Genomic DNA, 24815 nt, shown 5'->3' on the forward strand with positions numbered 1-24815 from the left:
AATGTGCTGCTCAGGTGAAGGTGAATATCTTGATCATTTGGGGAAGGAGGAAAGAGACATGAATATGCACTGGTATGGTGTTTCAGGTGCCTATGGGAATGAGAGGTGATGTCAAATCCGTTTCTAATCTAGTGGGACTGTGGCACATTATCAACCTGGTACAATGCTATAAGTGCCTTCAACCTGAAAGAAAAACCCCTTAGTTCTGTCAGATGTGAAATTATCATTGAATCTAAGCAGATTATTTTTGAGGTCATCAATCTAGTATGCCAGATATGTTTAATGCACTGGATCAGATGACAAAGCAGCACAACAAATTTGGTTCACGAACAACAGCTTTTTACTGCAAATTGGACAACCATACAAATTCCCAGTTCCTTTTTCTTTTTTTTTTTTCCCTCTCTATTTACAGGCAAAAGAGATGCCTGTATAAATCTTAAAAGCAGGTTTTTGCTGTCTTGTGTACTTTAGTTTTCTATTAGCTTTTATAAATACCATGAAATATAATGCAGTCAAAATGGCCTAAATTAAGTGTGCTCCAGCTTTAACCAAAATACCTGAGTATAGATTTACATAATGTTGTGAACCAGCAAAGGAACCTGAAGGAAACTTTCAAGTTCTACACATCTAGAAAAGCTCACAGCTATGTTTTTTTCTCTTTTTAAAATTTTTCTCTTCCTCTTTTCAGAGTAGGGAGCAGTGAAGTGTCGTTGATGAAAATTCCTCTTGGAATGCCTCACATGAATGCAGCTGCAGCTCTGCAGGTTTCCATGCTGATCTGTGCTCTTCCTGCACAGTATTTAATATCTCAGTGGTATGGAACAGACTCTGCCGAGCGCATCCAAATAACAGAAAGGTTGTAAGACTCACCTTCCCTACTGCATTTATTTGTAAGAGAGTTCTCTTTCTCATCCCAAATGATACTTTGAAAGTTGAAGTGGGGGTAGATTGGCTATTCCTATACAAAACCAACATTTATACCACACCTCGGGCATTTTTGTGGCTTAATATGACTGAATTTAGTTTCAATATTCAAATAGCAATTGTTGATTTTTTTCACATAAAAATCTTATTAATCTGCATGAGTGCCTTAATCTCATTCTTTTTTGGGACATTCCAGTATATGTTACCAACGGTTATGTCCCTTTCAAAAAATGAAAATTAAGCATTTGATTTAGTAACATTAGTTCTAATTTTCCATCACCTTTTGATATTTACTGTTATAAAATATTTCTTGCATAGTGAGAGTCAGTACAGACTCTTAACCAACAAAATTCACTCACAGTAAATTACTTAAGACAGTGACAATGATAAGAGCTAAGTAAGGAGTGCCATTTTGTCTATGAATTAATAAGCTGTGCATTGACAGGATCCCACACATATATCTCTAAATAAAAAGGGGAGACTATTACATCAGATGCAATTTTTTTATAGTGGTGATATAATATAATTGGCAAACACTGGCATCTTGAAAATGAACCATGCAAAGAGAGACTCAGTTGTACATGTGGCCTGTGCAGTGGTTGTGTGGTTCATCTGAGGAATTCCAATGCATGAAGCAGGAAGAGCAAAAGATTGGTCTGATGAAAAGAGAACTAAGCTTGGCTTATGCATAAAGACCCAGAATGAAATAATTTTCAGGCCTCATGGAATGAGTCAACCACTTATTATTTAGATTTATGCAAAAACCTGTGGGCTTTTTTAATAGTCTTTTGATTATGTACACCATTTTTAAAATATCTCACGCTCTCTATTCTTGAATAACAGTTGAAGCTGCAGAATCTGAATGTAATTTAACAATTTCTATGGTCCAAGTACAGGAAGAAAGCAATCTTTAATGAAAAATGTTATTTTCCAAAATTTACATATGGTTTACTGGTACAAGTGATGATTGAAAGAAAATTTTTTACAGTGTTGATATTAATCTTGAGGAGAAATTGTTCACGGTCACTAACCCTTATTTCTCTTTGCTACAGAAGTGAAACTTAATGGTTTAAATATTAAAAATCTATATAAGAATACTAGAGAAGGTTTTAAAAACAATACGAATATCATTTTTCCTCCTAAAGGATAATTGCCTCTTGGAGCATCTCAACAAGATCTTACTTGAGTCTGGATGCATGGGCAGATTGCTTAAAGCTGTGGCTCTCAAAGACAAGGTAGGGTGCTACCGTCTGCACCAAGCAGATTTCAGCCATGGTCTGTTCTGAGCAGGAAGGTGTGCTGTGGAGGAAGTAAGTGACAAAGAGGAAGTATCTCTTATTTGCTTCTTCAGACTCATCTGGAACGTTCTACACAAACATCAAAACTGAACTCTATGTGAAACTAAACGTAACTCATGGCAGTAATCGTATACATGCTATCCTCTGAAATTTATCTGACTCTGAAGGCAGAACAATTAGCCAAATTAGTGATTGTAAGCAACTACCTGTTTGTAGGATCAGATGCTTTAGCATTGGGTGGATATCTTATGTTGTATATTGTAGTTCAAGAAAATCTGAATTAGGAATCACAGAAAATCTGTGGGCTAAGAAGTAGTGAAATTTTGATTATTGGCCATGTAACAATGACTGCTCTAGAAAAGTAAAATTATATCCATTCATACATACACACCATTTTAATTTAAGAAGACTTCATGGACTTCTTTCAGTTCATTGAAGGGCTTATTTGTGAGATTTAATTCTTGTACAGTAGAAATACTCCAAAGGTTTTAGTTTGTATGGGCATTCAGAGGTCCTTTATCCTTGACCCATGTACAATAAACAACGGTGTCAAGTCCTCTGAACTGCGGAGGATCCTGACTTAGTTTTTGTTCCCAGCAAAACCTAGGGGAATGGTTTATGAATAGAATCAGAAACTGTGCTCTTCTTAGGTTCACCATAAATTGCTTCTCAACTTTGTGGAAAGCTCCATGCATATCTAAAGATAAAGCCTGATCAATTGATTATTTGTACATAGTTGGAGCTGTTTGTGTCTTCTGAATATTTTATAAAGAACTGGTTATCCTAAAAATAATGTCATTTGAGACCTTCTATATTAGCTGCTGTTTTAACAAAGCAGTTAGACACATTAAGATTTTGCCCATTCCTCTTTCTGTTAAGAGGTACTTGGCAGCCTTAATATTTTCTACACATTTGAGCTAAACCAAAACTTTTGTAAAAAACATTGTTTGCACAGGAACCTGCTCTTACTTTCCTCCAGGCAGGGTGAAGGGAGTAAGACTGAAAGACACCATCAAAGAGGAAGGAGACTAGGACAACCTGTAGTTCTTTGGCACCAATGGTTTGCTGACTAGTATGGATGTAGAATGCTACCCAAACACCTTTGTTCATGGACTGCTGCTGTTACATTGCCAGCAGAAGGAAATGTTCCATTTTCTCACTCTTCCTTTACACTTTCTCTTTTTCACTATAGCAATGAAAAATGTTAGCCATTTCCCCTTTCTAAACATGTCTGTCCCCTACTGCCCACCTTTTAAATTCAGATGAAATTCTGTCTGGGGCAGAAGCTACACCTACTGCAGCCTTAGGCAGGGACTCATCATCAGACACCGTATCCATACCAGTATAAATCAATTCTAAAAGACTTTACAAAATATGCTGAAGAATCATGCTGTTAAAGTACAGAATAGTGTTTGCTCACCTCTGTAAAATTAGTGGGTTTCCTCTGATATAAAAATTCTAATGCAACTGTAGAGTAACATATTCAAATAAATTAGATTAATACTCTTATTTTCCTGTTGGAACAAATTCCTTTTTTTTGTGTATTCCTTGAAAGTTTTTAATATAAAATGCACACAGGTTCCAAATTGTAGAGAAGTTTGTATCAAAGGCTTTGCAGTATCCTGCTTAGGATAATTAACCTTCTGATTATTATTAAAACTCAGCTTCTAAAGAACTTGTTTGTATGTTATTAATTTTACATTTTAGGAATTGGTACTATGGAGAGAACAAGACTAAAAGCAGTAACAATGAAGCAAAACCCCATTCTTATCTTGCAGGTATTGAAGTTTTTGCAATCCTTTCGTATTTTACTCATGATGTTGTCTATAAGGTTTCTATAGTGGATTTCTTTACTTAATTTGTAAATGGCAGACTGTTTTGCTTTTTTCATCTCTCTAAACATGATTGATAATATTCAGTAAACAAAACAGTAAACATGAAAGCCAAGGCCTCTTCCCCGTGTTGTGTAATAATATCAATATGATGTAAGTATTTTACTGAATACATCAGTGTATGTATTTTGTATTGACCTATGAAACAGAGGTACAGCTTTCACCTTATTCAAATGAACTGATTTAGATCAATTTCATAGAAGGAAAAAGAAATAGTTGAACACTTTGTTCCTGGAAAAAAATCCCTAATCAGACTGAATGGAAGAATTCTGTGACCTAAACTGGCAAAAAATGATATCACATTAAGTTACTGCATGTAATCACTGTAAAATACTGTATGTAACACTTAAGCAACTGTCAAAAGCATACACGTTTTAATGCTTTCTAAAACTCTGTTAACATCCCTATGTAATATCAAATGCATACAAATAGAAAACTGTCTTTCTTAGTGGATGTTCCTTTGTAAAATATAGTAATTAATATTCTGGGGGAAAAAACAAAGCACCTGTTCTTCTTTACTTCCCCTCTTAATCTAATTATCAGTTCTCTTCAGGTAGAAGTCAGAATAATTTCTGTTAAAATGTTTAATATAACTGATCAAACTTATATCCCTACTAAGTCTCTTTTTTTGTTAAATTAGAATCAGCTCATGTTCACAGTCCAAAACCTGAATACATTAAGTTCTGTGTGGGCCAGGTAATAATTCACAGAAGGTTTGGCTACTCAGGAGTCATTGTCGGATGGGATGTAAAAGCTAGCACTCCAGAAGAACAACTACAACCCAGATATCCTCCAGTGAAACAGGTTTGAATGTTCTAAACTCTTGCTTTATTAATATATACACAGAATAACTCAGGTTAAAATACCCTCAGAAACACTGTTACAGACCAACCTCATGCTATCCTAGTGGGAAATACTCCAGAGTTTTGTATCACCTGTGCAGCTGAGTGGTACCTTTGCTTCTTTCTGCACTATGGTCCCAGTATAGTTTGGCTTTTACACGACTGAGTGGCTAAGCTTCGCTGGTCAGGGCTGTAGTGGACATATCTCAAATTAAAACTACTCACTTTTTATACGCAGTGTTGTACTTAAAGTACCAGTGTCAACCTATGATGTCTGAATGGATTTCTCATGCTGTGTTACTGAAGTTGAGAAGCTGTTAAGTCCTTTATCTGGTTATCCATAATTGGTGGCATCTTCACTGCACTTAAGAAATGCAAGTAATCCTCTGTGTTTAATCAGTTTCAGTGAGAAAGCAGTATTTTTTGAGGATCTGGTTACTTGGAGTGTAAATCTATTTAAAAACACATTTTTGTTAGAATTCTTAAAGCCTTCAAATTTCTCTTCCTTAAGTCCTTGTATTTGAAAATCAGATGCTAAATCTTTGTTGACAGTGCTAATCTGGTAATGCAGGGCTGCATACTCTGCATGCCACTAACATGCTGCTTAAGTGGCAGGAAGACACTAATCATTAAGTCAGAGGACTGAAAATGAAGAAAACATGAAAATCTTTGCCTACAGCAGAAAATTCACATTCAGCTGGGAACTGACATTCAGTCCCATTTTGTGCATTTTGTTCCTTCCCTGATGTAATTTTATCCAACTGTCTCTCATCTTTGGCTTCTAAAACATCTGCATCCTTGGTTTCTTTTCTCCTCTCAGTAGTGTTATCACCAGCTGAACCCCCAAGAATTTCCCAGCAGACACTGATTCTTTTTATGTACCTCACATTGTCCCAGCGGTTTTGTGTTCATCTTTATTGTTTTAATTTCAAGAGTGATGACAAGGGGTTTAAGTGTCTTTTGCTGGTTTTGAGGTTTTAATTGCCTTTGCCTATTATGTCATAAGCACTTTGCAAAATGCCTTCTGACCTTTAGGCTGCAGCTTACTGAGCTTGATCCTTGAAAATCCCTCAAAACATCAGCCAGGTTTTCAGCCCAACTTTTCCTTGCCTTCCTCTGACTTCCGTATCTTTATGAAATCACCGAGCAGAGGCCACTGCCTGTTCATTGATTGATACTGATTGCTTCATAAACTCAATCTGCATTCACCCATCAATTTTTTGTGTTTAAATTGTGGGTTACTTTGGGCCAGAATGCTTATGGATAGCAGCAACTATCATGGCCCATTTTCCCTGGCCTCAGATTTCATAGGCACATCTTTGTTGGAAGATTCATATATATACACATAGAAGTTGCCTTAGCTCTTTCCAGGATCAGGACCATGATTGTTGGCAGGAAGACACTAATCATTATGTTCTGAGCTTGTCTCTTCCTCTCTGGAGTTCAGTTGTCACTTGTGAAGGAAGAAGGGTGGTAGCAGATGGCCATGGGGCCTATGTACAATGAGCAAGGATACTGTAAGTCTCGTTTCTTGCAAGGTCTGTGGGAAAAAAAGTTAATTAAACTCTTGACTCTTAAAAAATGTTTCAAATATGCCGAGAACTTTGTGTGTTGCAGTTCTGATTGCTTTATATTTAATTCTGACATTGGTAAAATAATAAAAATGAACTGGCTGTATATATATATATACACACACACACGCACACATATATATACACACACACACATGTATCTCAAGTGGATTTAGGTTCTGTAAGCCCACTGAAAGTTAACTGATTACAATATGTAACCTTTAGTCATCATGTCTCTTTGAGGCTATTTATTTTCTTTCTGTTTTTACAGGATCTAAAAGATACTCCTCACTATCAAATTCTAATTAACAAAGCAAATGGATTTGGCAAATCTACAGCTTATGTTCCTGAGGAAGAGATAACAGTTATTATGGGATTAGAGGTAGTATTTATTTTTATTCAGTTGCAACTTGATTGTTATTCTGTATGTTTAAAAGTTGGCTGACCTTTGGTTTAATAGATACTAGCTAGGATGCAAAGTTAATGAGAACTAATAGAGAAAGCAGATAAATTACTGCTGTGCTTTCAAGCATGGGTTTTTGAAGCTAAAAAATGACCAAACCCAGGTAATACTGCTGAGGTTTGTAAGTGTTTTAGCAACTTGATTTCCATTATATATAGGCTGTTGCAGACACTGACTTTTGTTTTGTGATTTCTGGGGATCTAGCAAAGTACCTTGGTTTCTCAATTCTACTTTGAAAAATCTTCATTTCAAACAGCTCCTGCTCAGCTGCTGCCCAGACTGAAGAATGTCTTCTTTCTTAACTGCAAAACTCTTTGGGAGCCAAAAAATTCTGTTTTGTATATCAGGGTTGAAGTAGCTTTTGATTCCTGGTGTATGCAAGGCACACCTGATTTTTAAACTAGTCTGAGACTCTGAGCCAGAAAACAGCCTTCAGGCATGCATGCCACATACAGGTGGCTTTTTGCAAGGGATCCCTATGCTGCTGTGGATGCCTTCTCTGTGGACAGTGGCAGGGTCTGTATTTAAAATAACAGCACGTAGATGAACCATTCACCTAACAGGAGACACTTGGTCTAGTCAAACACAGCAGATTAAAATTGGCACATTCCTCTGCCTTTTGGGAAAACCTCCCAAGGGAATTGTGTAAGTCAGACTGGCCTGAAGACTCTCTATGCTCTCTCTAAAATCTGTGCTGCTGCACACAAAGGACCCCTCTCAACCACAGTGTGACACAATCACCTCTTTTATCTGGGAGAAGCCTTAGTTCAGTCCATTCTGGTTTAGCCACCAATTGTAATATAGAATATGCCAACATGCATGAATTTAGGAGCAGAAACGATGCTGTTCCAGATGAGTATCACAAATATTTAAAACTGGATTCTGCCCACATTGTCTAAAAAATGCACCTTTCGCTATGCCAGTTCACTGGCTACCTTCGGTTTCCTTTCTATTCCATGGGGAGAAACAGACACTTTATCTTAAATGTTTACCTTGTGGAATTAGCTTTTAAGGGATCAAATTGCTTTATTCACCTGCGTGGCAGGTTAATTCTCCATGCAGATTATTACAGAAACTATTGGTAACAAGCTCACAAAACCAGGTATTTCAAAGTTGTCTAGCTGAGATTAATAACGGATGGTGAGTCATGCCTCAAATTCAAAAGGTCTGTGGATTGCCCTCACTCAGCCTTTTGTACAGCCTAATAGCCACAGTAATGTCTTGAAGAGTTGAGAGATCAGGAAATGCTTAGACTTGTCATGACCTTTTCCCAGCTGACAGTTCTGAGCCACTCACTGTGGGCTTCCTGCATCAAGACAAGGCTTGGATTGTCCTTGGTGGGTTTGCATCTTAATTTTGGACCTAAGGCCATCACCTTGGTCTGTCTTCACCATTTCCCTCACTGCTTCTTTACTGTTCCTGCTGCCTCACTGAATTAGATAACTGATCCAGCTAAAAGAAATAGCAAATACCTCTAACAGCAACATGAGTGACTTACTAGCAACATGAGTGCTTCTTATTTCAATAAGAAACACTGCTGATTTTAAACACTGATGCTGGTGTAAATCTAGCTTGTAACATCTTATGAGATCTGTTCAACATTTTTGAAGTACTTGGAGAGAGCTGCTATTCTGATGATTGACTGAAATTCAGTTATGGTACACAGAAAATGCCACTGAAAGTACCTCCATGTACATTAAAAACTCATCAGGAGTTTTCAAACAATGTAGTAACTTCAATACTTGGTTTAAGTATTGGTTTATATTTACCAAGATATTTCCCAATTCTGATGTTTCTTCAACTTGAAATATTTTTTTCTCAGGTGTATCACCCTGATATGGAAAACTACTTCAGTGGATATGATGGATCAAAATACATTATGCAGCCATGGTTGAAAAAACTCTACCCTCATGACTGAGTACTTCAGTGTGTGTACATGTAATGTACGTCCAGACAAAAGACATCCTTTTTAAACTTGAGCAAACAGACACCAGGATAAAATGTGTATTTTTTCCTATGATGAAATACAACATTCCTAAGCAGGTTTTATGTCGGACACTCAATTTTGTCAGAAGTGAACACAATGCATGTTCAGTTTGCCATGACTCAGCAATGGGGATTAATTTCCTTCCAGTTTTGGGAGGAAAGGTGTAAATGGAGTGCAGTTTCAGCCAGGTGTGCCAAACGTTTGGCACATCAAATATCCTGCTGTTTTACAGGGGTCAGGGAACAAAAATAAGCAGTTGTGAACTTAATTCTGTACTTTCAGAATTAACTGTAATCTGAATTTTAGCAGATGGACTTACCACAAGAATGAAGTAAAAAAAAACCATCAAAAGGCACAAGAAAGTATAAAAATTTTATTAAGATGTGTAGGATTCAAAGGTTTCTAGAGCAACTTGTTTCTCCTGTTTTCTTTTCCCTTTATCTCAAACACAGCAAACACTCTACAAGAAGCATAAGCAGTAGCATTCTGGATTCTTTCCTGCAGAGTCTGTGAATCAGCAGAGTGTAACAGGTGACTGTCTATGTGGCCTCCCCATTCTTTTGTTTCCTCTTCTTTTATCAATAAAGGCTTTCCCAATGCCTGGCCAAACAGTCGACAGACTTCCTGGGCTTTCCGGCGCGTGTTTCCAACGGCAGTGACACACACTTGGCGGCTGAGAGGTGGAAGCAGCAGCACAATAACCAGCAGGTTCAACTGATGTACCAGTGCTCCTGCCAAGCTTTTTTTTTTAACGTTGCAGGTTTTGTAACTGCAGAGATGCTAAGGCACAACACCTTCCCCAGCTTCTGAGCCACACCCTGGGTATTGAGGGGACAGTGTGTGGAGGAAATGTCAGCATCCTCACTAATTCTGATGAGATCAAGCATTTCTGAAACCTGCATGCTGCAGGCATCCACGCTGAGTCATGCAGAGCAAGAGTTCAACCTTTGCTCCAGGCATTTCAGTGGCTCAGCTGCAAGGTGTACTAGCACCTGCTTAATGTCACTGGCCATATTTCCTGATCTCCTATAGATACCTCTGACATTCACTTTTGGCATCTCTGGAGCCTTTAACAGCAGCTAAATAAGCTTGCTTCTTGGACCAAGCAGTTATTTTCTTACAAGAGGAAAAACCCCAACCAAGACTAAACTTCCTTTTGTCCCTCCCACTTAGTGGGAGAAGCCTGGACTGTGAGTAGTCAATGCTTTAAAACAGATCAAGATAGTGAGCTTCAGGGCAGCATGTTTTGATGCTGAGGAAGTGCCACACATGGCTCTTTCCAGATAATGTCAGCTAGGGGTAATGGGAATTGGCAAGTGTACTTAAAATTATCAACATCTGGTAACACACGTGCACCCTTCACGAATAAATACAAATGAAATCTACGCATGATGATGTAAGCAAAGCCAAATTCTGTTGACCTAAGATTCACAGCAGATTATACTCCAGTGGAAATCAGTGGTAAAATAATTTTTATTACATTCTGCTTTTGCACAGGGACAAGAACAAATTCTATCTTCTAGGCTGAACAGCATTAATTTATGTTATACTTAAATACTGAAATCTCTAACATAAATATTAATAGGTGTGAAGGAAACTACTTGCTCCCATTGCAAACAGCATAAATTATGTATTCATATTAACTGAGGCTGTAAGAGTTTTGATGTGTGAGAGAACTTACCGAAGTGTGTCTATGGCTTCTGGTGTGTGGTAGAAATGAGGTGGATTGATGGTAACAGAGGTTCCTAACTTTTCAATGAGTAGATTGCAAACATTCTGCATTTTTCCGAAATCACTGAATATGATACAGACCTGGGAGTGAGTGAACAGACATCACATGAATAATATTTTCATTTTCCACTGTCATTCAACACTTTTATTTAAATCAATATAAGGCCAGACATCTACAAGGTAACTAAACATACTAGTCCTGTATAAAACTCCAACATTTATGAACCTATAAGACTTCTATATAGCCCTAGAGACTAGCATTAGGTTTGCAGCAGAAAGAAGTTCTTAAATAGTTTAAAACTGAGGATTAAGAAATCCCTTTCTGAGGAAATACAGAATTCTTGGTATGCAGATAATCTGAAGAATGAATGTGCTCTTTGGTGCACATGACTAGATGCATCCTGGTTTGTCCCTTCTTAGATTTCTAGATGTTAATTATGCAGAAGCTCATACAAAATGATGTGGAAAACATTGTGCACAACGGAAAAGTACATTTTAATTCCAAGCATTAGGTTAAAGAAACCTCAGCTATGAGATTAAGCTAAGCTGAGCCCAGTTCAGCTTGCAGTGGGCTCCAAATCCTGTGCTGTCTGAACACAGTCATTGCAGTGCTGAGAGGGAACCGAGCACTTCAGACTTGGATTAAAAACAATTTAAACACCTAACAGTCTCTGGCTTTAAGAAGCATTAAATGAAGATGCATTAGAAATTCAGGTCCTTCCCAAATGCTATGAAGCAGCAATTACTATCAGCCCTGGATTGAGAGCCCAACAGTTTTCCTGGTGGAAAGTCGTGCCAGGCAGCAACCTTCCAGGCAGAAGCCAGCTTCTCTCTGTGGCAAAGCACAGCTGCCAGGACTGAAGCAATGACACTGAGCTGATACAGCATTCAAGAATCAGAAATCCTGGACCCCTAACTCTTTTTTTAGAAAAAACTAAAACCTCATCTTCACTTCCAGTACAGTGCTCTCACCATGAGTCAGGTTCACCTTCTTTCTTATCCCTGACTCCCTTCTTTTTGCATACTAATACAGCTTCCACAGGAGTGGAAGAAAAAAACCTGCAGTAAAGAAAATTCTACTACCTGGGCCATACAGTTGCCCCCATGGCTGCTGCAGTCTATGCACCATTCTACCCCAGCGAGGGGCTATGACACACAAATCCAAGTTACAGCGTGTCAGCTGCACTGCAGCAGCTTCCTGTGTGCATAACAGAGATTTACCTTGTAGAGAATGAGATAATTCAAGGAAGCTGAGTCTCTCAGTGAGTGAGGAGGGAGCTACTTCATATACAGAGTAAGGTAAAAAGTAATTAATGCTCCCATCTTATTACCCTTGATAGCCTTTTGGTGAAGTACATGAACCTTACCCTGGCTTGCACTGGTTCAGTGGCTCTGAAAGGTGCAGTGTCAATTGAACAGAGACTAAAGATGAGGCTATACCTACAGTTTTTTCTTCAGTGGCAGCTCTTGCCATACATATAAAAAGCATACATGCCCCTGTGATATTTTGCCAGAAAAGTGTCATAGCTGTATTTTGTGGAAAGTCTCACTATGAGGACTGTCACAGTGTTTTCCAGATTGCTATCAGCATTTACAAGATTTGTTCCTTCTAGGGGATGAAACAGAAAAATGATGAAACAAAAGAACTATGGGTCTTAAGCAGGAGATAAATTGCTCAGACTGGGGCACTTCTGGGCACTCAGGAACTTTACTGTTAAAAAAGAAGCACTTGATCAGGTAGCCTCAGGGGCAGAAAACAACTGAGCAATAGCTGATTTTGCTGTTTCCCCCACCTAAAAAAAAAAATCACAGTTTTCATTTAGAGCTACATCTAATACATTCCACTTGCAATTACAGAGAATACTTGAACATAAAAATGCAAATAAATGTTTTAAAAAGTGTGAAAAAGTAACATGAAGCTATGCAAAACTATTAGAGACATTCCAAGGTTTGCATAAGGCTGCAAATGACAAGAAGTTACGGTTTATAAGGAGGCAAGTGTATTAAGAAATGCACAAAACCAACATAATCTTCCTCCCATGAGAATGTTATGCAATAAATGAACTATTATGATAAAGATATTATAGAGCTTTGTGATCTTATACACAACTACATTCTTCTGCACATTTTCCTTTGTTATAGCATGAATTAAAATTATCTCCTTACTGTTGAAAGAATATCTTGAATTTTTCATTATAATCATTTTACATAGCTATATGCCTTGGAATTTTTCAGTCTTCTAAAATTCTTTACAGAAGACAAATGGTAAAGAGTTTACAGAATGAAGTAACACAAGATGTCCAAGACTTTACATATAACACAGATATATAATGGCAAACTCTTTAAGAGAGAAGTGAGTGGAAGTGAGTTTTAAATTCATTTATATTGCTAAAGTAGGCCAACATGCTTGTCAATGGAACCTCATTGGTTTATGAAGCAGCACTCTGGCTGGATTCTTCCAGTTCCAACCCCCGGGGTCCCAGACAACCACACAACTTTGCAACAGCAATCACAGCTGGTCCAAGCTGCTTACAAATCAACACTAAATCCAAGCAATTAACTTTCCACATATAATCCTTGTTGTATAAAAACTAATAGCAGAAGACAGATAATTCGTTAAGTTACCACTTAAGACTGGAGTTGTAAGCCTAAGCTTGTCTGTACCCTTAACAGTGATTCATATAATAATTAATAATAGAGTTTTATTTATTTTTAGGTACAGGTCATCTAAAAAACATGGTGATTTAAGTTCTCAAAGTAGTAGATGTCTCCACGAGGAAGCTGAAGTCATTAAGGACATGACTGATGCATACCATTTAAGTATCTTAGGACTCATTTTAAAATCCAAATTTTGTTCTCCAAATTCTCAATCATTTCTGTATTTACTGGTGTTATTTAGATGAGAATATGCCTTAAAGCAAGCAAACTAAGGAGGCTGAACCTGTTTAAGAGGACTCTAAACCACAGCTCTATAAAACAGCTATCATTTTATTGCAGGCTTCCAGGTTTACTTTGTAAGAATCTCTAAACTTGCTGGGTAGTGATTAAAGTTTTATGGCCTAAAAAATACATTAGCTGAACACATAATTTCCCTCAGTGAACGTTTCAAGCACAGCATTTATTTCCTACTATGGCATGAATGTGCAAATATATACTTCCCTTAGCAGATACTGAAGTAAATGGGATTATTCCCATAATATCTGCATTTCACAGAGCACTTTTACCTACAAAATTCTGAGCCAATTACCCGGGAAACAATTACCTTTACTGTACATAGAGCAAGCTGATGGCAGAGTTGTATAGAACAGACCAAAATCCAGGTGCTCTGCAACTGTGGCTTAAGCAGATCTTGCATTTGCTCCCAGTTCAAGGAGCTAAAATAATGAAAAAAAAAAAAAAAAAAAAAAAAAAGCTGAGCTGGGAAAAAAAAAAAAGGTTATTAACTGGGGCAGCTTTCTGAACTCACCAACTCCTTGCAAGAAGCAGAGGGCAGGAAGGGCTACAGGTGAAGGAAAGTTCAGAATTGTTGGTTTGCTCCCACTGCCCCAGAACCAAATATGCCAGTCTGTAGCATCAGGTAACATTTAAAAAGCACATTCATCTGAGAAGAAAACATGTTCTGCACACAACAGAAGACTGCAGCTGAACTCTGCTATAAACTGCAGTCCTTAAATAGGTTTTTTTTGAACTATGCTGCTGTTACGTTCCTTGGTCTGAGAAAAGATAAGTCTGCAAATTTTTACAGGTCCTTGACACACTTCTTATTCTTTTATTTTATTTTTGGTTAGGTTGAATACATACCTCTGCTTCCATTTGATAAGTATTTTCTACTCTACTAAAATCTTCTGTTACAGTCATATTTTCTTCCTAAAACAAAGTAGAGGAATATAACCTTAAAAGACAGGAATTAAGCATCTGCTGTATGTACATGGTGTCCTATAAAAGCTGAACTGTTTTGGCATATTACTTATGACTTTGCAACAGAAATTTTGAATTTTCCATGCAAATATCTTCAGTTAAAAACTAGCTGGATGTTAAAGACTTCTTGCATTATTCTAAGTCAATGATACAGTAGCCTATAATGTGATTTTGCTACTATAACAATAAAGATAACAATTAGGTCATAAAAGTGGCTGCTAGGTAGAAGCTTCATTAGTGTGTAACTGTAAATTCACCTGGTACAATAAATCTAGAAGCTTCAATTGCTTTTAGAAAGTTAGTATGTGAGAAGTGCTTTTTAGACCCCTATTTTAAGGTATTTTAGCAGCAGCAGCAGCTTGTAGCAAGGTCATATGAACAAAGACTGTACAGCTACTATTCTGGCATAATGGTAACCCTTGAAAAAGGCTGTTCCACCAGTGATACCTCAGCACAACAGCAGCTACATTGGTCAACATAATGGCTGCACAGAGCACTAGCAAATCCTGTAGCACATAGAAATAAGATACTGAACTCAGGAAGATACAGAGTAACTGCAGTTACATGTGAATATTTGACCAGCTTGCTACTGGTCTAACAGTCACATATCTTTCACCCACTTTGCTCAACAGTTTGAATGAACAATTTGTTGTGAAATTACTCTAACATAGCAAAAAAAAGCACAGCCTACAGTTTATTTGCAGCTTTGCATGTAACACCCATGAATTGTAGTAAAGCAGATACCCAGCCTTACTAAAGAAGTTTTATTTACTAGATTCATTTGCATAGGAAATATTTGCCTTCAATGTTGACATTCAAAAGATGCTTTGTGTCAGAGTATTTCCTACAGACACTCAAGTCTTCAAGTTTATCATGTAGCATGCATAAGTTTATGCAAATAACATTAACTATGAGAAGCATTTTCCTTTTAAAATATTATATGGTTTTACTACCATTGAATAAAAATGCAAAAAACTGAAATTTCAAAATTGTATCATGATTGATTGGTAGTGCTCAAGCACAACAGTCCTATTTTTAGATATTTTCAGAAAACCTCTTCTAATAAGGGCAAGGATTAGCAAGGGCCAGTAGTCCATAAAACCTATATTTTTTCTTTTATGTGGCTGGAGTTTGCTGAAGAGTTATCAAGACAGTCTGGCACCAACAGCCCATTTAATTTATGGGGCAAATCTTACTATTTATGATAGAATCCAATTACAATTATCAAGAAAGATTTTTCCCCAGAGGTTTCATGCATCTTATAGAAATTACCACATAGAAAACACAAACTACTACAACTTGTATCTTAGAGAAATAGCTGTGCTGTAACACAACTGTAAACATAGAAAAAATGCGTTTGTTTTCCCTGGTCCCCTCTCCTTAATCCTTTTTAAAAACAGGTTCTCTTTCCTGCTGAGTAGATCCAAGCCTTGGAATTTGGCTGTGCCCTCCCAAGGTTCCTGTGTATTTAAGGACAGTGCCATCCCGTGGCACCAAGCGCTATGGCAAGATCGATATTATGGGCTGAAAGATCATTTTGCACCATGTATTACAAAATTTCCTTCACAGCTAATTTTAATCCCACCAAATTTGACAGTAGCTGTACATGCTACTGAAGATAAATGGATGAAATAATTGCTGAAGTCATAACAAGGTGGCCTTCTGTGATACATTTTCTGTTACATACTTCACTTCCATTAGTGACTGTGTTCACACAAAGATATGGAAAAGACAGGTAGGAGACAACAGAATTTTAAATCGAAATCAAGACCGAGACTACTTCAAAAGCAAAAATTTTTCTTCCCTACTGTTTATGTCTACTATTCATATTTTGGCTGACAAAATACCCATTTGATTGGAATAGCCACAGAAGAAATACTTTTCACTGTGACTTAGGGAAAGCTGCACTTCAGGTGTTCTGGACATCTGGAATAGCTTTCTCCATTTTCTAAATCTGTGGGCCAAGAATCACAGAAAATAGTTAAACAAATATAACAGTATTGTTATCTCAATCAACCCAGAAGCCATTGAACAACTCTGAACAGAATCACACTTGAATTCTGCTTATAAAGCCTATTTTTTACATGGCATCACATCACTGCTTCAGGCACTCTAAAACAAAAATGAAAAAGATAGTCAATACCTCATTGAGCATATCAAGTCTAGAAATATGCTTTGCTTTATATTTTCACTCTTTTTAACTGAACACAACCTTTTGTAGCCCTTCCTCCTATCTGCTACTTCTGAACAATGTCCTAATCACCAGACCATTGTGCCCATGTTCATGACATCGGCTGCTTACAGGAATGACTGCTCTTTTCCCCAGAAGAGAACAGGGAAAAAAATAAATGGGTAAGTTAGCAAAAGCACACTTCAAGGAGACAAGTATGCAACAACACACTAAGAGAACAGCCCATCTGCACATAAAATTACGTGTTCTGCTCCTGGCTAATGAATTAACAAAACTATGAGACCTTTTTATGACAATAAACCAAGCCTGAGCAAGGGAAAGCATTTATAGTTTGGAATGTATGCTAATGCCCATTGGGTAATGTATACTGATATATGTAACTGTAAATAAAAAATATCTGGAGACCCTTGAAAATGTCTCTTAAAAGCTACTTGTACATTTGAACTGATATATCCAGTATAACTTTACATTATGAAAAATAAAGATATCTGAATAATCAAAAGCGTTAGCTTCTTCCATCCGATCATGGCATTTTTGTTCTTGGCACTATAGAAATGGTTAATGAGAGTCTTGATGCATGCTCCTGTCTCCTGACAGTCATCCACAGTGTGTCCAGATAGATAAGGATGGTGAGCACCTTGTGGGACTGGGTAGCTGTGCTCCAGCCTCTCATTCCCACACTCTGTCTGGTCTGTTTGGCGTGAGATGACAGAACAATAACCCAAAAACCTATGGTGGAAAGTTTCTGCTACTTAAAGAAGAAATAACGGATGTATATATAACAGTTATTACAAAAAAGACAAAAAGCATATTTGTACTCAGCAAATGTAGGGTACTCTGGAGACATTTCTTTAAATACATGGTAATATAAAAAAGGTGATGCCTTACACAGGTTTTAACCTTCAGTCAGGGATATATTGACATTGGAAGGTTTTGAAACTAAGTGAGCAAACTTTAAAACTTTTTTTAACTGATTGTATGCATGTGCATCCATAACTGTGACTCCTGAGTAAGTTTTGAAATATGGAGAATGTTGCACATAAATCCAAGGGAGGTATCCCAGTTCAGGCAATCTTTAACCCAGAGCCTCCCAGATGTAGTTTGCTAGATGGTTTGTTTTGTTCTCTAACACTCTGACAGGTACAACAAATACTATTTTTAAACAAGGTGCCAATGCCAACTCTTAGATATAGCCATTAAATAAAACAAGTGTCATCTCCACACCACTCCCCAAATAAATCATAGGTGGCAAATATAAAATTTGTTTGCTTCTAGAGAAAGAGAAGAAAATGTTACTTTTGAGCGGCTGGGCTGATTAAGGGAGATTGCTTTGAAGGCTGCAGGGAAAGAAAAATCAATGGGGAAACCACATTCTGTGCTCTGAAGTACTGCATATACTTACAGCACTCTATAAATAAATGCCACTGTGTGCATCTATTTCTGATTAAAATCCTGTGTAAATGTATATGGAAATCAGGTGCTGCCCCCAGGCATCCTGACAAGCTGCTAATGCAAGCTCCTGCTGCTGCAAAGGTTATGCACTTCTGATCTCACAGACTTCCTACTACAGCAACAATAAGGGCTAAGAAAATTGTTTTGTGAATTAATTAAAAATAAATATATAGCATAGTTAGATGATTTCTAAAGAGGCCTTAGATAAGCTTGCAACAACAGAACCATATGGAACCTGTGAAGAGAGATTAATTTTACAGTTGTCTAGAATGGTATTAGCTGCAAGTGAAGTTAGCAAATGCAGTTAAGAACAAATTGCCAGCAGTGAGAGTTGTTAGTGGAAAAGCTGCAAGGCAAATAAAAGCTCCAGCAGTAGAGTGATTTAAAATTGGATGAAACAAAGCACTAAAAATTATACCGTGGGGAACTACTCTGAAAAAAAATAACTTCATGTTGTTTTTCTCAGAGTTCCCTAGAGCTAACACTTTGCTAACACTGAGAAACCCGTAACTCAAGCAGCATTTCACAGTCTCTCAACTAAGTGGAAAGAACATTTCCATTCTCCAAAACACAGCATCTTCGAAACAGAAGAAGATTACTGTGAAATTACTGTAACTATAATAAGACACCGAATATTCTCACATTGTAAAAACAGCCCACTCTCCACCCTGCTTGCTTGCTGACATTACTTTTCTGAACCTGACTGTTATAAACCCAAACAAAACCATTTGTTTGTTCAAGTCGTACTTCAGTTTGCAATCCTTTTTTCTAGCCTGGAGTGGTGCACACAGCCCCTCTAAAGCACACTCACCTATTTAACACCCTGACTACTCTTGTTGTGTGGCAGCTGCCACACGTTGGATGCTCCTTGCTGTCCCAATTCAATCAGTATCAAGTCAAAACTGGAAGTCAGTTGTTCAGATTCACTGCAGGGTAAGTATCTGCAACTATCTTTTCTAATATAGCCATGCTATATTAGAGCTATCTAATTACAGTCAGGACGAAAATGCCCCATAATCTGGTGGCTCACCATGCTGTGGGGTACAAAGGTTAACATTTTCTCTACTAATAAGAACAAATGCATACTGAATTGCTTTGTCTTCTCCCATTCCTCTTAAAATCCACCACTCTAAACGCCTGTTAATTTACTTAATAGACACTGAAGGCATTTAACCGGTAATCCCTTACAAAAATGCATCTGTTTTGGCTGAATGAGTCATCCCGATGGCAATGGAACCTATGACAAATGCTGCCTGTGACAGACATGCACCCAGCCACGATCAATACCTAGCCTAAAGTAGCCTGCATGTCCCCTTGTCATCTAGTCCCACAGCTGCAATATGAACTTTTTCAGGGGCTAAGTGGTCTTCTTGACTGCCTTCTTTATTCTTGAACAATTTGTATAGATGCTACAGTGACCGCATAACAGTTCAAAAAAAAACCCGGTAATCCTATTTTGTTTGGGAAATGAAAAATTGGTGCCAGTACTTATCTTCAAACACATGCAGCATTTGAAATGTGGGCATGCAATTTCACTGTGGGCACATCACTGTTTAGGCCAAGCAACTTACTCTCTTACTTTGCACTTTACTAACTGTGACTTGCACTGTAACTCCATGCAGTATCAGGAAACCCTTCTGCAATTCTTTTTTACTCCATTGAATAATCTACTGTTTATAGCAAACTATCATCACCCTTTCCCCCCAGCTTATCTGTGAATACACTCAAAAGGCACAAACTTCCTACGGAACTTCAATAAGAAATAACTTTTGAGAACAATTGCTTATTCCATAAAAGATCAGTTTTTTTTCTGTTTTTAAGAGCCCTATGTGTGGAACACTGTCCAGAACTCTTTTGTGAAATCCAAAACCATCATGAGCACAGTTGTTAGGACAAATATCACCCTTACAAAGCATTTACTGTTTGGACAAAGCTTTAAAGGCAAGACTATGCTTTTTTTTCATTCTTGCGATATCACTTCCAGAGGCTAAAAAACTCATTGTGGTAAAGGAACTTTTTGGGTCCACAAGGAGCTTCTGTCACTTCAGCTAACTTGATCATATCCCATGTTTTTCAAAACCTCTCTACTTACGTAGAACAAGAAAGAGAGAAAGAACTCTGTATGTATTTCCTGCTAAGCTCTGGTAATCACAGTTACTCTGACACACACAGGTACGGGTTATGCTGCGGTGTACAACTTTATCAGTTTCACCCGCATGCAAGGGCGAATGCTGTATTACACGAACAAATCACAGAATTAGGTTGGAAAAGACCTCTGGCATCGTAGAGTGCATCCTTAGACCGAACAGCACCATGTCAACTAGATCACGGCACTGAGAGCCACGTCCAGCCTCTCCTTAAACGCCTCCAGGGACGGCGATTCCACCGCCGTGGGAGTCGGAGGATGGTTTCACATGCTAAACAAGCAACGTGCTGGAAAGCCCGGGTAGCGACATTCCACTTTTTCCGCTGGGGCCGGCATGGCTGCAGCCTTCCAAAGACAGGCAGGCTTTCCCAGCGCTTCCCGAGGCAGAGGAGCGAGAGCTCCAAACCCATCACTCCTCTGCTTCCCGCCGGCACCAAGGCCCTCTGCGGGCGCCTCTCCTCAGGGCCGCTCCGGCGGGACGGCACCGCACCCCGCCGGCTGCCGAGAGGGACCGGGAACTGCCCCGGGAACCGGGAACTGCCCCGCCTGCTGTCCCCCCTCGCCTTCCCCCTGGGGACGCCCCGGCGGCGGAGCTCACCGGGACGCCGTGCAGGCGGGCGCTGTGGGCGATGTACTGCAGCCGGCGGGACACGCTGCTCCGCGCCGCCGCGGCCGCCTCTTTGCGGCTGCCGAGCCGCAGCGACACCCGCGCCCGGTCCGGGCGGGCGCTCAGCTCCGCGCTGCCGCTCACATGCACCTCCCGCCCGGGCAGCGCCGGAGGCTCGACGCGTCCCTCCGGGGCCGGGGACGGGGCCAGGTCGAGCTCGGCGAAGACGCGCGAGGAGGGCGGCGCGGGCGGCGCCATGGCCGCCGCTATGGCGGCCCCTCACGGCACCACCATGGCAACCCCGGGGCGCCACGTCACAGCGCCCGCCCGCTCCCGGCCGCCGCCGCGCGGGCCCGGGGCCCGCCGCTCCCGCCGGGGTCGGTGTCACGGCGTCGTGAAGGGTGGAAAAGACCTCTGGGATCAAGTGCAACCTATGACCGGGCACCACCCCGCCAATCAAACCATGGCACAGAGTGGCGCGTCCAGGCTCTCCTGTAACACCTCCCGGGACGGTGACTTCCCCATCTCCCTGGACGCTCCCTTCTGATTTATAATCACTCTTTCTGTGAAGAAATTCTTCCTAATGTCCCACCTAAACCTCCCTGGTGCACTTTAGGACTATATCTTCCTATCCTGTCGCTGGTTGCCTGGGAAGTCCCTCTGCCGCTTGCTAAGAGGACACTGCCACGGCAGTGCCCGAGCGTGGTACCCAGCCATGAACGTGACTAAGCACAGGACAAGAGGACAGGGTTCACGCCCTGGCCCAAACAGGATCAGCCAGAGCAGGTTGCCTAGGTCTATATCCAGTTGAATTTTTAATATTTCAAAGAATGGATACTCCAGAACCTCTCTGAGCAACCCAAGACAATGTTTGACCATACTTGGAGTAAAAATTCAGGGTTATGTTCACCTGGAGTGTCATGTGTTTTAATCTGTGTCCACTGTATCCTGTCACAGGGCAACACTGAAGGCAGATTGGCTTCCTTGTCTTCCATCCATCAGGCATCTAAATATATACTGATAAGATCTCCTTGTTCTTTTCTAGGCTGTAGTTCCAGCTCTGTCAGCCCTTCCTCATAAGAGAGATGCTCCAGTCCTTTCATTACGTTCACAGCCTTTTGTTGCACTGTCTTCAGTATGTCCGTATCTTCCTTGTATTGGAGAATCCAGGAAAAACTCCAGGTATGCCTCAGCAGCGCTGAGCAAAATGGGAAGGATCACCTCCCTTGACCTGCTGGAAATGCTTCCCCTAATCCAGCCCAGGATGCAGCTGGCCATGGGGTCCATGATTCACCTCTTGTCCTTTTCTGCTTTCCAGCCAATGAAGCCCCAATGTGCACTGGTGCACAGCATTGTTCCTCCCCAGATGCAGGTTTTGTTGTTTTCCCTTGCTGAACTTCATGAGATGTTTCTCAACCCAGCTCTTCAGCTGGTCAGAGTGACTACTAAATGAGTAGCTCAGTGACGAGCTCTGTATGTCTGGTCTCGTTTGTATGAGGATTTTTGGGAAGGACTCTGGATGTCATGACTGTTTACATTTGTGGTACATTGTGTTTTGATTATCTGAAATCTGTAATCTAGCACAGAGGCTGGAATGGTACTGTATGTTTATACAAGGTCTTGCAGCCTTCAGAATTCACATTGCAAATGTTGGGAAGTCTGTGTTACTGGGATAAGTCTGTGTCTGAGAAATATTGCTATACTCTTCTCCTAGATAAAAACATGACATGCGAAGACATCAAGATCTGATTTTAACAGTCAGATGAAGGTTCCTTGGAGGTGTCAGGAAGCAGAAATATTGAGGGAGTTGAAACCCTGTCTTTTGTCCCCTTCATTAGTCTGCTTGGTGGGTGTGTGTGCTTCATGTCCTGTCATTACACAGCTTCTGTACAAATTTTCTTTCTCATCATTAATATCATATCTGCCTTAAGAGGTATCAGTGACTTCTGCCTGCTTCATGACTTTTGGAGTCTTTTGCCTTTGAATCTGGTTTTCTCTCCATATTTGCTGAACACTTAAAGCTTCAAATGAAACAGATTGAACCTCTTAGGTATTCATTATGACTGGAGATGACACTCCATGTTTCTCAGCAGGAACAACCAGAAGTAGAGACTCCTAAAATTTTGAGTGCAACTGACTTTGATCAAAGTTATATGACAAGATAAGGAAGAAGCTCGTAACAGAATCCAAAAATATCAGTGCCTAGTCACTTGAAATAAATCAATTTGAGAGCTTGTATGAATAAATCCTTGGCACTACTGACTTTAAGAAACAAAATACAAAAAGGAAAATGAGTACAGAAGAAATTATAAATGTATATTCCTCAGAAATAAATTCTTTCATTAAACAGAGTTAAATGCTTTTGAAAGTAGTCTATCACATCTGTACTTACTTTTTTGTTGTTTTGTTTATGTTTAGCCAAGATGTTTGTAGAGGAATTACTTCAATATGTAATAATATCAATCAACATAATCTAAGTATTGAATAGTGCTTATCAAGAAATCATTAATAAAGCTTTTAAAGAACTCTTGGATAATGTAATGAAGCCAAATTGTGTACTCTCCATTTTTTTCATGTTCAAGATAATTCTGATTTAACCATTGAGTAAAAGTGACTTGCCTTTTTATGAGACAGCCTATCAAACAAAACATGTTGCAGTATTTATTCTCAATATGTAGATATGCAATGAAATATCATAGGTGCTACGGACTTCAAAATTCAGTGCTGTGTGATCTTTAAAGTTTGGGGAACACAGTGTGTCTTGTAGAAATATTACAAAAGATATCAATTTAGTAGCTTAATTGGCTGAATCCCAGAAGATCTTTCTAAGGACAGATATAAAATTACCTGAAATGCAAACTAATCTATGGAAAAAGACCTTTCTGTGAACCAAGATCAAATATGACTGAGTGGTTAGTATGCACTATAAGAACATCATGCACCAGGGATCATTTTATTACTATAGCCACATTTTTGCTTTGCACTCTTTAAAGATACATTGCAAAGCTCAAGTTCAAGTGTATTGAGAGTCAATATACTCTCAAGTGTATTGAGAGTCTGCCACTCAGAATTTTAATATAGAGCCAAATCTACAGATAATAAGCTTTTCCTGACTTACATTTTGAGTAGGAGGCATCTTTGAAAGTGATGGATTAACCTGTTGTTTTAGAGTTGGAAAATCTAATTTAATTGTGAATATCATTCTGCTAACTTATCACTGAATTAAGAAATTGAAAACTTAACTACAGACTGTGAAGAAATAGAGATGGTGCTAAATGGTGTGTGGGATTTAGTTTTTCCTTAGAAAACAGATGGTTTTATGTTTAGATCTATTTCTGTATGGTAGCAGTGAAATGCTATATTGCTTATGACTTTTAGTAATGGATCTGGATTTGTTTAGTGAGGTAGGACTTTTAAGGTTTGGAATACGTGTGATGAAGGAATGTTTGTTACAGCTGCTGCTAAATGCTGTTTCTGTGAAAGGACAATTTGCAGTACTGATGTTGACTGATGTCCTTCTGTTGTCACGTGTCTCAGCTCCTGACTGCCGTCGTGTCCACTCGGCTGCCGCTCGAGTGACCCGGCCAGGTGACACGGCGACGGCAGAAGGCACTCCCTTTGGTTCCCCGAAGGGTTTGCAAGGAGTGCCTCCGGAGGAGAGACAGGACGGCAAAACCACTGAAGAAAGAGGCTGACTCTCTTCGGGGGCGAATGTCAGGCTTTATTGACGATTCCTGGAGCTCCAACAATGCCCAACCCAGGCCAACCGACGAGAAACCCAAGAGGGCCTCTG

General features: G+C 39.3%; 2 protein-coding genes and 1 long non-coding RNA gene across 7 annotated transcripts; 2 read left to right on the top strand and 1 right to left on the bottom strand.

Moving 5' to 3' along the window:
• The first annotated feature begins 742 nt into the window (after nt 1-742).
• Nucleotides 743-8981, top strand: LOC128785614 (F-box only protein 21-like). Of its 2 annotated transcripts, XM_053938348.1 has the most exons (6): nt 743-856; nt 2070-2159; nt 3930-4000; nt 4755-4918; nt 6799-6909; nt 8813-8981. In XM_053938348.1, exons 1-6 carry the CDS (start codon nt 771-773, stop codon nt 8906-8908), a joined length of 618 nt encoding a protein of 205 aa, XP_053794323.1. In that variant the 5' UTR covers nt 743-770; the 3' UTR covers nt 8909-8981. The 2 variants fall into 2 exon arrangements, with proteins under 2 accessions (XP_053794323.1, XP_053794324.1); XM_053938349.1 differs by lacking the exon at nt 2070-2159.
• Nucleotides 8982-9336: 355 nt separating this feature from the next.
• On the bottom strand, nt 9337-21318 carry IRAK1BP1 (interleukin 1 receptor associated kinase 1 binding protein 1). The gene is made up of 4 exons (XM_053939497.1): nt 21014-21318; nt 14510-14575; nt 10659-10789; nt 9337-9650 (listed from the first exon to the last, which is right to left on the bottom strand). Exons 1-4 carry the CDS (start codon nt 21278-21280, stop codon nt 9380-9382), a joined length of 735 nt encoding a protein of 244 aa, XP_053795472.1. The 5' UTR covers nt 21281-21318; the 3' UTR covers nt 9337-9379.
• A 17-nt stretch (nt 21319-21335) lies between these two features.
• LOC128786299 (uncharacterized) lies at nt 21336-24799 on the top strand. 4 transcript variants are annotated; one of them, XR_008430234.1, is made up of 3 exons: nt 21338-22204; nt 22341-22868; nt 24560-24799. It is a non-coding gene; the product is annotated as an uncharacterized LOC128786299 (long non-coding RNA). The 4 variants fall into 4 exon arrangements; XR_008430233.1 differs by lacking the exon at nt 24560-24799 and having other exon boundaries at nt 21347-21817; nt 22068-22204; nt 22341-23547; XR_008430235.1 differs by lacking the exon at nt 24560-24799 and having other exon boundaries at nt 21349-21534; nt 22068-22204; nt 22341-23547.
• Nucleotides 24800-24815: the final 16 nt, after the last annotated feature.

Source organism: Vidua chalybeata, chromosome 3, assembly GCF_026979565.1.
Source record: "Vidua chalybeata isolate OUT-0048 chromosome 3, bVidCha1 merged haplotype, whole genome shotgun sequence".
Taxonomy (NCBI): domain Eukaryota; kingdom Metazoa; phylum Chordata; class Aves; order Passeriformes; family Viduidae; genus Vidua; species Vidua chalybeata.

Coding starts and splice junctions, on each gene's coding strand:
- LOC128785614 (XM_053938348.1), top strand. CDS start 771: ATGCTGATCTGTGCTCTTCCTGCACAGTATTTAATATCTCAGTGGTAT. Junction 2,160..3,929: donor CTGTGGCTCTCAAAGACAAG/GTAGGGTGCTAC, acceptor TTTACATTTTAG/GAATTGGTACTATGGAGAGA. Junction 4,919..6,798: donor GATATCCTCCAGTGAAACAG/GTTTGAATGTTC, acceptor CTGTTTTTACAG/GATCTAAAAGATACTCCTCA.
- IRAK1BP1 (XM_053939497.1), bottom strand. CDS start 21,280: ATGGCGCCGCCCGCGCCGCCCTCCTCGCGCGTCTTCGCCGAGCTCGAC. Junction 10,790..14,509: donor CTTATCAAATGGAAGCAGAG/GTATGTATTCAA, acceptor ACTCACTCCCAG/GTCTGTATCATATTCAGTGA. Junction 9,651..10,658: donor GAAGCCATAGACACACTTCG/GTAAGTTCTCTC, acceptor TCCACCTCTCAG/CCGCCAAGTGTGTGTCACTG.